Source organism: Cervus elaphus, chromosome 19 (assembly GCF_910594005.1).
Source record: "Cervus elaphus chromosome 19, mCerEla1.1, whole genome shotgun sequence".
NCBI lineage: Eukaryota > Metazoa > Chordata > Mammalia > Artiodactyla > Cervidae > Cervus > Cervus elaphus.
The window spans coordinates 75137455-75149016 of record NC_057833.1 but is presented as its reverse complement, the minus strand read 5'-3'; the positions used below and the strand labels follow the sequence as shown (position 1 = coordinate 75149016).

At 52.1% G+C, this 11562-nt stretch overlaps 1 protein-coding gene across 2 annotated transcripts; it reads right to left on the bottom strand.

The window, feature by feature from the left end:
• Positions 1 to 972: 972 nt before the first annotated feature.
• Positions 973 to 5492, bottom strand: TFF1 (trefoil factor 1). 2 transcript variants are annotated; one of them, XM_043874396.1, is made up of 3 exons: positions 5335 to 5492; positions 1601 to 1744; positions 973 to 1164 (listed from the first exon to the last, which is right to left on the bottom strand). In XM_043874396.1, the coding sequence occupies exons 1-3, from the start codon at positions 5408 to 5410 to the stop codon at positions 1151 to 1153; spliced, it is 234 nt and encodes a 77-aa protein (XP_043730331.1). In that variant the 5' UTR covers positions 5411 to 5492; the 3' UTR covers positions 973 to 1150. The 2 variants fall into 2 exon arrangements, with proteins under 2 accessions (XP_043730331.1, XP_043730330.1); XM_043874395.1 differs by having other exon boundaries at positions 1647 to 1744.
• Positions 5493 to 11562: the final 6070 nt, after the last annotated feature.

Below are 11562 nucleotides of genomic sequence, written 5' to 3'. Positions count from 1 at the left end.
GTGCGTGTGTCGGGGGCCCCACCTTGGCTATTTCACATGTGCAGTGTATCCCCTGGCCCCTGGAACATCTGTGCTTGCTTGCCCTGGTGGCCAGGGCTGAGGGTGGGTGACAGATCTTCTTGTAAATTTGGAAACAACTGGTCACGCCAACAGCACTGTCCCCTACTCCTGGGAACCAGCTGGCTCTGGGTGCTCCCAGGGCTCCAGGAACCCCAGGGTCAGGCACCTGGGAGGGGAGGAGGTGTCCAGGAACGGGGCTGGCTGGACTGAGCTCCCTGGAGCAGGGCTGGCTGCCCAGGGTGGATGGGAGGTGGGGGGTGCTTTTCTTGTTCCCACTGAGCAAGTGGGGCTGGGGGCACCAGAGGCTGCTCAGGCAGCACTGCCCGCCTGGGTGGGGGTGTCTGCTCAGATCCAGGCAGGTCCGATTGGCTCCCTTCCGTCTTCCTTGTGTCGGTGACGAGGGGTCACTGGGGGCTCTCGACCCTTCCCTTTTGTCCTATTTTCCAACTCGGATTTCAAGTTTGGGGAGCCAGGTGGGTGGGGGAGCTTCCTCAAGTGGTCAACTCATGCCGTCCTCTGCAATTGTTTTTATTATGAGCACGTTCAGACTCTTTGCCGTGGGTTTTATCTCCTAAGTCAGTTTCCGTGTGAGGGAAGTGAAGAAATTGCAAGGCAATTTTTGTTACCACAATGAATATGTAAAGAATGTGATAGAATTGGAGCCTGTTTTCATGATTTGACAAGGGCATGGGCTCACGTTGATTCTCTGAGGCTTTTTAACCTGATGGCCTGGTGTACGGACCCCAGTGGCTGACATCCACCAAGACAACCTAAGGTCACGGTCTCATCTGGCCCAAGATAGCCTGAGTTAATGTGTAATCCACAGCGAGAACCCAGAGGCACAAATATTGCATTTCTCTTTCAAAGAAGGGAAAATTGTTTACATTTTTTATAAGAAGTGCAAGCAGAGAGGAACATTCATCTCTTTTAATTTTTAGGCTAATTTGGAATACAAAGAATCTGAGCAGTCAATCCAGGCGGGGAGTTCAGGTTCATAGGACCCCAAGACATCCGGCCAGCGATGGAGCTGAGCCCCTGGTACCAGGCAGATGTTCTTCTCACCCCAATGCCATTTCCACAGGAAAAGCGTCTAAAACTCGCACTCTGCAAGGGTGAAGTGTCCGAGAGAAGAGATGCATTCGTGAGAATAAGTATTTTCTTTCACTTTCAAATAATCACAGAGAATTTACTTAAAAATCTCACTGGGAAAATTCTTTAGAAAACAAGGATGGTCTTTGTACTGTAATTGTCATTCTTTCCAAGCCCCAACCCGAAGTGAGCAATGAAGCATGACCAAGGACAACTCTTCACAGATCTATGGTTAGACATATGAAGAAAAGCCAGGAAAAATAGGGTGCCCCACCAAACAGGTCTTCCAGCTCTTCCCATCCCCCAGCCCTGGATTCACACTGATTTAGGCAAAACTACATCTTCCTAGTCACCCCGAGGCCATGACTCTGGGTAAAGACACAGCTGGCAACTTGAATTAGGGCCCCGTGGTCCTGTGTATTCTGACTCTGTGGGGTTGACAAGGCCCTACCTTCCTCCACGGGCACAGAATGGAAGCACCACGGGACTCCACGGACTGTGTTGTCAAAGCAGCAGCCTTTCTCTTCGCAGTCCTTCGCCGTGATGCCGGAGTAACCGCAATTCTGTCTTTGATGGGGTTCCACCTGACATGTCTCTGAAAGGATATGGACCAGGAGGTGAAAGTAAGTCATGAGCTGACGCCTTCCCTGTTATGACCCACCCTCCGCTTTGCCTCCTTCCCCAGTTAAATCAGCCATCAGACGAGCAGCCCATGGAGACCCAGCTCACTTACTGGCGCGGAAACACTGAAACTCAGGAAAAATGCAAGGTGTCCAGGATTCATAGACTTTGCACCTACCCAGGCAATGTACCCATTTGCTCATTAATGTCAATGAACAATTATTAAACTTTAGTCACTAGATGAGTAAATATCTGTTGAACACTGTTTGTGGGTGCTAGAAACTGGAGCTAGCACAGGACACAGACAGGAATTTTTTTATCCTCTCAAAGATCAAGTTCACGCCAGGCCCCGTGCTGGGTAACAGGGACCCAGAAATTGAAAATAGAGAAGCTGTTGTTGAGAAGCTAACAGTCTGATGGAGGAGGAAGCCAAGTAAACATACAAAACAGCATAGTGCAGCCAGCCACAGGGCAAGCCCAGCAGGGGTGATTGATTACAGACTGAACAAAGTCAAGAGGGCTTCCTGTTGGAGGAGGTTGACCAGGTAAGACCGAGGCAATGGGTATTCCAAGGAGAGAGAGCAGAGTGTTCAAAGGTAGTGAAGAGAGAGAGCAAGGTATGTTCCAGGTAAGGGGAGGGGGGGCAGGTGGGGCAGTGCAGGGAAGGCAGGCTGAGGGCTGGGAGTGGTTGATTGCAGCTCTAGAGCTCTAGAGCAAAGAAGCAGCTATCTTCAGAAGCTCTAGCCAGGTACGAGAGGCCATTGACTCAAGGCAAAGAACATGCAGGGGAGATGGGCAGCAAGAAGTGCCCGCGTGATCTAGATGCAAGGCCTGTGAGGTCTGGACTTGGGGCTCTGAGAAGGAGTGCTGCTCAGATCTGGTGGTGGACAGATTGAGACAGGGGCAGAAGAGTCTGAAGCCCCTTCTGTCTCTTGGGGTGGGAATGGAGAATGGGGGGCTCCTCTGCACCTGGTCTCGGGGTGCCCATGGATGAGGGCCATCAGCCAGGTTCCAGAGAGAGGCCTGGCTGTGCAGGTGCTCCATCCACTCCCAGACAACAGTCTGTCCTGGAGCTAGAGGGATGTGCAACGAGGCGTTAGGAGTGTGGGTGATAAAGAGACGGGAAAGGAAGGAGCCCTGACAGAAGAGGGAAGAGAGTCAGAGAGGAGGGCAGGACCGAGATCAAGAGCAGATGTTGTCATGGGCAGGCTTTGACCTAGGGCATCGCGCTCGTTCTAAAAGACAACCCAGTTAAAGACAGGTAGATGCAAGGCCTCCCCTAGACTGAGGGGCAGGAGGCCACATTTGTCCCCCATAGAGTCCAGGTGAGTGTCCCAAATCAGAGCCCATCACACAACCTGATCTTTGTAGGGCTTCTGCCTTGACATAGTGCAAAGGTGGTTATCACCCACTCCACTAGGCAAGGCGGTGGGAAAGGTCAAGACGGGCTACGTATGCAGAGCTGGGACCACAGTTCTCAAGTCCTTTCTCTCCCTAGAGGAGGGGGAGGGAGCTACTTGGCTGGGTAACCGGATCCCCCCCACTGCCCCCGCCGCACCAGCTGCTATCCTAAATAGGAACTGAAGGTCTCCAAGCGTTCTGTCCACAGAAGTCTCCCTTGCCCACCATTTTCTGTTGCATAACAGGATTAGACAGAAATGATTTCCATCCAAGTCTACACTTACACTGGCACCCCACTCCAGTACTCTTGCCTGGAAGACCCCCATGGACGGAGGAGCCTGGTGGGCTGCAGTCCATGGGGTCACTAGGAGTCTGACACAACTGAGCCACTTCACTTTCACTTCTCACTTTCATGCATTGGAGAAGGAAATGGCAACCCACTCCAGTGTTCTTGCCTAGAGAATCCCAGGGACAGGGGAGCCTGGTGGGCTGCTGTCTCTGGAAGTCGCACAGGGTCGGACACGACTGAAGCGACTCAGGAGCAGCAGCAGCAGCTACACTACAATTGGATGGAGTTTTCCGTTGTCATAGGATGGCTGACCTGTGAGATCCACAGAGAAAGGCTGAGCCGTGGGCCCCAGGGCAGGGCCAGTGGGTGGCCAGCAGCAGCCGGGAGGGTGGGGAACAGGGCTGGGCTGCATAGCCTCCTGGAGCCAGGCTGTGCAGTGGGCAGAGCTAGGCACTAGGCTGGCAGGGAAGATGCAGATGGGCTGGTGGGTGCAGACGGCCAGGCACAGACCGCCTCCTCCATCCCCACAGGAGGTCATACCTCCTTTCAGGTCCAGCCTGCTCCCTCCTCCTTACCTTAGACTGTGGGGCCCCCTTCCCAGAACCCCCACACCTGATCCTTTGTTCCTGAGTTGTGAGGTCCTTGGAAGGAGCCCAGAGACACATGGGAACTGTCCTTCACCTCCCTTCAAACCTCTATGGGAATCCTCATTTCAAAAATTTTGGAAAATTCTTCTCCTGCCCCCTCCATTTAAAAATATATCTACCAGTAATAAATAATGTTTATATGGCACTTTGTAGCTTTTCCCAAATACCACTTAATTTTGTGACAACCCTCTAAAGCTGAAGACTGACCCCGTTGTGCAGAGAAAAGGTTTGAGACAGACACATTGAGAGGAGGCAGTGGGACCTCCCGCCTTAAGTCCCTCACTTGGTGATGCCCATGGACGAGGCACTGACAGGACACACACTCCAGTGGGACAGGGTCTGGGTTCCACGGAGCAGGGGGCTGAGGGGCCCACGGCACCTGTCGGAGGGGTTCCCAGGGACGGAGACCCTCGGAACAGGCTCTCGGACCTTTGTGTGGGACCGTGAGTGGGTCCAGCCCCAGGGGGCAGAGTTTGGCTTGGACATTTGGAAGAGCTGTTCTTATTCCCGACCTTAAAGACAGCTCTTTGAAATGTGATACTTAAAAAGCAGTAGGATGGTCTAGCAGCGGTTCTGAAGACAGGGCTTTCCTGGTGGCTCAGTGATAAAGAATTCGCCTGCCAATGCAGGAGATGCCAGTTCAATGGTTAGATGGTGTCACCGACTCAATGAACATGAATTTGAGCAAACCTCAGGAGGTCTTCCCTGTAGCCCAAATGGTCAAGAATCTGCCTTCAATACAGGAGACCTGGGGTTGATCCCTGGGTTGGGAAGATCCTCTGGAGAAGGGAATGGCAATCCACTCCAGTATTTCTGCCTGGAGAGTCCCATTGATACTGGAGCCTGGCAGACTACAGTCTGTGGTATCGCAAAGAGTCAGACACGACTGAGTGACCAACACTGCTACTACTACAGGAAACAGTGGAGGACAGAGGAGCCTGGCGTGCTGCAGTCCATGGGGTCGCAAGAAGCTGGATAAGACTGAGCAACTGAACAACTGAAGACAGTCATCATTACTTTCTTACTGCAGTTCCCAACGCTTCCACGGACCCCTCTACCCTCCTGCTGTCCTCTATGTATTCTGCCATCCAAAATCTCTCCAGGGCCTAGAACAGCTCCTGGCACAAAACAGCAGTTGGCTCAAAAGTATGTTATGAAGCCCTGACTCCCCCCGAGGTGGGCCTCTGCCCGGGGTGCCCATTGAGGAGCAGCAAGGGGCTGTCTTACCGGTCTCGCTCTGCGCCAGGCTGCCGAGGGCCAGCGCGAAAACCAGCACCACCACGTAGATCACCTTGGGCTCCATAGCGGCCGTGACCTTCCTGCTCTTTCCAGAGGGGCCCGCAATCCAGGATGAGAGTGGGTCCTGGCCCTCAATCTTATACCGTAGGCTCTGTTTGCTTTCTACAGAGGGCCAGATAACGTTTGCCTAAGGAGGGCCCCGAAACCTTTCATTCCAAGTAATCGCCACTGATTAGAAGGTGTTTCCCAAACGCGGCCAAGCCAAACTGACAGGTTTGCTGATAGAGAAAAATGCCTTATCTTGCGGTCATCGTGGTTGAAGGATTGGAGATTCAGAAAGTTCCTCTCTTATCCTGTGGGAGTCTCCCTGGTCATGACCTCTTCCAGCGCCTGAGCTGTTCAGAGACCCTCCTGCTAAGCAAACAACATACTCATTGGAGGGTGATTCAGAGAGAGACACCCACACCACACCGGGCACAGGGTCAGCAGTGGCCATGGGCTTCCCCCACGGTGGTTCCACTAAGTCAACAGCACACTCATTTGAGGGTGATTCATAGTGAGAGATGCCATGCGATGCCAGGCACAGGGTCAGCAGTGGCCGTGGGCTTCCCCCACGGTGGTCAGGGAAGGACAGCAGACAGGTGAGGCCTGCCGGCCTGGTGAGGTCCTTTCCAAGTGGGCGTGCAGCTGTTTTCAACGATTTTCAGGATTCACGTCTCATGGAACCACCGTGCCTGGACAAGAAGAGCAGAAAATACTAGGAGCTGGACTTCAAACTTCTTTTCCCCATTTGTTTGTCGTGTCAGGCTTTCCTCCTGGGAAACTGGTGCATGCACAAAGCACCCATAGGCTCTTTGACCTGGCCTTGTCCTGAGGGGCCCCTTCCTGCTGGCATCCACATTGAAAATCACATATGTTCAACCTCCTACTTACACTGTGGCATTGTAGGGGCGTTCTTACTTATTTATCTTAATTAATTGAGGATAAATTACCTTGTTTTTCTTCAAAATTATTTAAGATGATTTATCGTAAAAATCGGGCTTCTCTGGTGGCTCATTGGTAAAGAATATGCCTGCCAATGCAGGAGACGCAAGTTCGATCCTTCCCTGGGTTGGGAAGATCCCCTGGAGGAAGAAATGGTAATCCACTCCAGTATTCTTGCCTGGGAAATCCCGTGGACAGAGGAGCCTGGCGAGCTATACAGTCCATGGAGTTGCCAAAGTTGGACAGGACTTAGAGACTAAGCAGCAACAAATCTTAAAAACTAATTAATAAATTTTTTTGCTTCGTTCTTTCCTTTACAATGGAGTCCTTTTCACAGTGAGGTCATGTGTACAAGAGCTGACGTGACACTGATGACGTATCGGGCACTCCCTTAAGCAGGAGACCCGCATCTGGGAGGGGCTCCGTTGCTCGGGTCCTCCAGGTGCGGCCTCCTTGACTCCGATCCCAAAGGGTCTCCTCTAGCCCCGTGTCCCAGGTCCCTCCCCAGCTCTGGCCCTTCCTGCCCTGCAGCTCTCACTACCTTCTAAGGGACACAGTGACTTGCTTGCGCCCTGGCCTTGTTACTTATAGACCCTCTCCCAGCCCTCCAGCAGAGCAGAAGGTCCATGGCACGGGGGGCTTCACCTACTTGGTGGGCTCAGGTGGACCCAGCACCTGGGGTGCCTTATTCAATAAATATCTGTTGAAGAATGAATGAATGAATAAATATAGGAGAAATGTTTTCTCTTCATTGAAAGATTAGGCTCTGGGGAAAGAGTCAAGCTTTGGAGTGAGACTGATTTTTCTTGGGTGACCTGTTAAGTTTGCCTTGGGGGGTCCCTCTGGAGGGGAGTGGAGTCAGAACCGGGGCAGCCATGTTCTGAGTCAGGCTCACCCCCAGCCCACCCCACCCCCCGGCTCTGGCTGCTAATCCCAAGACAGGGTCTCCAGGAGAAGGGAGCAGAGTCAGAACCAGGGCAGCCACGCTCTGAGTCAGGCTCACCTCCAGCCCACCCCCTTGGGTCCCAATCCCAAGACCGGGTCTCCAGGAGAAGGGAGCAGAGTTAGAACCAGGGCAGCCACGCTCTGCGTCAGGCTCACCCCCAACCCACCCCTCTGGCTCCGGCTGCCAATCCCAAGACCGGGTCTCCAGGAGAAGGGAGCAGAGTTAGAACCAGGGCAGCCACGCTCTGAGTCAGGCTCACCCCCAACCCACCCCCCTGGCTCTGGCTGCCAATCCCAAGACCGGGTCTCCAGGAGAAGGGAGCAAAGTTAGAACCAGGGCAGCCACGCTCTGAGTCAGGCTCACCCCCAGCCCACCCCCCTGGCTCTGGCTGCCAATCCCAAGACCAGGTCTCCAGGAGAAGGGAGCAGAGTTAGAACCAGGGCAGCCACGCTCTGCGTCAGGCTCACCCCCAGCCCACCCCCTGGGTCCCAATCCCAAGTCTGGGTCTCCAGGAGAGGCGCCATGTGCAGGATTCATGGATGCCTGTTGTTCACTCCTTGTGCGTGCATGACTTTGACCTCGTGTAGGTGGCACGGCTGGCAGAGCCCGTGTCACTCTCAGGCCGTCCCAGACTTGCAGCAACGACTCCAAGACTCCTAGAAGACAAGGCTAACATAAGATCGCAGAATCATAGGATAATTTATGATTCTATTTTTTTTTTAAATGACCACTTGTTGAAGAAGGCAATGCACTGAATTGAGTGTTGGTCCGCTAAGGGGTTGTGTCATCTTGTAAAAATAGTTTAAGTCCTCTTGGGTTTCACTTTTCTTACTGGAAAATAAAGTGGATGGACCCCGAGGGAGCTGGTGCTTGACCTAACCTGCCATCCTCTCGTGCTAGGGTTCTGGGGTGGAGGATGCCCCTGGTTTTGCATGCCCAGCAGACCTTCCTGCTTTGGGGATAAAGTTCTCCATCTTCAGGCCCCCTCCCCCATCCCCACTGCCCGTGGTGTGACTTGGCCTGACTTGTCCCATCCCCTCACCCTGTCTCCCCCATCCCAGAGCCACACTGGTTCTGTTCAAGGGTCAGTGTCTGAGTTGGGAGAGCTGGGAGTCCTCTGTCTGCTCATCCCATCAGCTCTCTGAGCCCCTGGAGGGTGACGCTGCATTGGCTGTGTCCTGCCCTCAGGTCCTCTGGCTTCTGGCCATTGTGGTGGAGCCAGTAGGACATGGGTACTTGGGAGGAAGTCAGCACAGTCACTCTGGATGGGCCGTGATCCCAGGTCCACCTACAGCCCCAGTGGGCAGTGTTCTCCACACAGTGGTCTTCTCCAGCCCCCCAAAACTAATCCCTCTCCTCACTCCTCTGGCAGAGGGGTTCACAAACCCCAAAGAGAGGTCAGCACTGTCCATCTCATTTTCCTTTAACTTCCTGCATTGGGAGTGACAGGCCAGCTTATTGATACAGAAATTGCTACCAACAGTGACCCTCTTTCTTAACAGATCCTGAAAATAAGACCCAAGTTTGGCTCCCTGGGCAGGTCTCCAGGCACAGGTCACAAACCCATCAAAGGTGCTGTGGAGTGAAGGTAAGGCAGGGGACCTGAGGGGAGCGTGAGTCGGGGGGGGGGCGGAATCTCATTTCCCTGGTAACAGTCAAGTGGTAAAGATGGGGGTCAGTTGGCTTCTTCCAAGAGCTATACAACATTCAAGAAGGAAAGAAGAAATGGAGGACTGAGAGTGTCCTCCTGGGAATGGGACAGTGGAAAGGCTTTCCTGGCTAAACCCCCAGAGTGGCAGGGCAGTGAGGGTGGGGCTCAGGTCCAGCCCAGATCCTGGGTTTGCAGCACCAATTAGATGTCCATCATTTCCCACTTCCTTACACCAAAGCCTTGACACCGGAGAGCAAAGAGTTAAACTCTAAACATGGGATTGTGATGCTTGGGCAGAAAGATGAGAATGACAATTTGGGATCCTGAGCAAACACTCTGACCCTTTCCCCCAGCAGAGGTGCTCCTTCCTCCCCTGTCTGAGACCGAACATCTTTCCTCTCCATAAGCACTTCCACTGACCATTGCCCCCCACCCCCATCCCCAGCTCACACGGGATGCAGCCACAGGATGGGATCATCTCCACATCTCTGCATCACTTCCAGGTGCATGAGGTTGTGATGCCTCATAGCTCAGACAGAGGCACAGCCTGTGTCCAGGAGAGTTGCAGAGTGGCATCAGCAGGACTCTGGAAGGACAGCGTGTGGGGTGTTGGACCACAGAGGATGAGGTGTCACTCTCAGAGGACTGGCATCATAACACTCCCCAAGATTTGGGAGAGATGTGCTGACCAAGCACACGAGAGGCCATGACCATCCTCAGTTCAGTTCAGTCACTCAGTCGTGCCCGACTCTTTGCAACCCATGGACGGCAGCACATCAGGCCTCCCTGTCCATCACCAACTCCTGGAGTTCGCTCAAACTCATGTCCATCGAGTTAATGATGTCATCCAACCATCTCATCCTCTATCATCCCCTTCTCCTCCTACCTTCAATCTTTCCCAGCACCAGGGTCTTTTCCAATGAGTCAGCTCTTCGCATCAGGTGGCCAAAGTATTGGAGTTTCAGCTTCAACATCAGTCTTTCCAATGAATATTCAGGACTGATTTCCTTTAGAATTGACTGGTTCGATCTTCCTGCTGTCCAAGGAACTCTCAAAAGTCTTCTTTAGCACCACAACTGGAAAGCATCAATTCTTCGGTGCTCAGCTTTCTTTATAATCCAACTCTCACATTCATACATGAACACTGGAAAAACCATAGCCTTGACTAGACAGACCTTTGTCAGCAAAGTAATGTCTCTTCTTTTTAATATGCTGTCTAGGTTGGTCATAGCTTTTCTTCCAAGGAGCAAGTGTCTTTTAATTTCATGGCTGCAGTCACCATCTGCAGCGATTTTGGAGCCCAAGAAAATAAGGTCTCTCACTGTTTCCATTGTTTCCCGATCTATTTGCCATGAAATGATGGGACTGGATTCCATGATCTTCGTATTTTGAAGGTTGAGTTTTAAGCCAACTATTTCACTTTCATCAAGAAGCTCTTTAGTTCTTCTTCACTTTCTGCCATAAGGTTAGTGTTATCTGCATATCTGAGGTTATTGATATTTCTCCCAGCAATCTTGATTCCAGTTTATGCTTCATCCAGCCCGCATTTCACATGGTGCAATCTGCATATTAGTCAAACAAACTGGGTGACAATATACAGCCTTGATGTACTCCTGTCCCAATTTGGAACCAGTCTATGACCATCCTGCTAGTGGTTAACCAAGTCCTGGGTCAAAAGTGGCCAAGAATTCATGCAGCAGAAATACTGGAGTCCTACCCTCCACCCCCCAAACATGGCAGCCTCGCTACTCAAGGTGGTCTTGGGTTAGCAGAATCCCACCCTGGGATCTCAGCAGACATGCTCTCCCACCCCCCAGGCTTCATGGGGTCAAATCTGCATTCTACAAGTTCCAGGCACTGCACAGGCACGTTAGCTGTGGGAAGGTCAGTGATGAAGCAGGTGCAGGGGTGCCAGGCTCAGGGAGGTTTCACTATTGGATGGACCTATGGTGTGAACCCTTCTCAACCACCCAGGGTCCAACATCCCCTCAACGCCACCCTCAACCATCCTCCCCAGGCTCCTGCTGATGCAGTACTGCAATCTTTTGCATACACCTGTCACTCAGGTGTTCATAATTGCCCTGAGGAGACAACAGCATCCTTCACAAGACCCATGGCTCCTCGAGCCTTTGTAGTCCAGAGTTGATGTGGGATCCAGAGTCTCTCAACAAGAATAAAGGCCAGGTCCCCTTGAGGAAGAGCCTCACAGTAAGGCCACAGAGGCAAGTCCTGAGCCTTCCTCAGAGTGATCTGAGCCATCCACAAGGGCTCGTTTGCTAGAGATAAATTGTGTCCCCTCAAAAGATGCTGCAGTCCTAACCCCTAGTACCCATAAATGTATTTGGAATTGATTTGCAGGTAATCAAGTTAAGATAAACTCATTAGACAAAAAGCAGAGGCATCACTTTTCCAACATAGGTATGTATAGTCAAAGTTATGGTTTTTCCAGTAGTCATTTGGATATGAGATTTGGACAATAAAGAAGGCCAAATGAGAACGGACGCTTTTGAATTACATTACTGGAGAAAACTCTTGAGAGTTCCTTGGACAGCAAAGAGATAAAATGAGTCAATCCTAAAGGAAATCAACCCTGAATATTCATTGGAAGGACTGACACTGAAGCTGAAGCTCTAGT

Coding starts and splice junctions, on each gene's coding strand:
- TFF1 (XM_043874395.1), bottom strand. CDS start 5,410: ATGGAGCCCAAGGTGATCTACGTGGTGGTGCTGGTTTTCGCGCTGGCC. Junction 1,745..5,334: donor CCTGGCGCAGAGCGAGACCG/GTAAGACAGCCC, acceptor ATATCCTTTCAG/AGACATGTCAGGTGGAACCC. Junction 1,165..1,646: donor GCTGCTGCTTTGACAACACA/GTCCGTGGAGTC, acceptor TCACCCTTGCAG/AGTGCGAGTTTTAGACGCTT.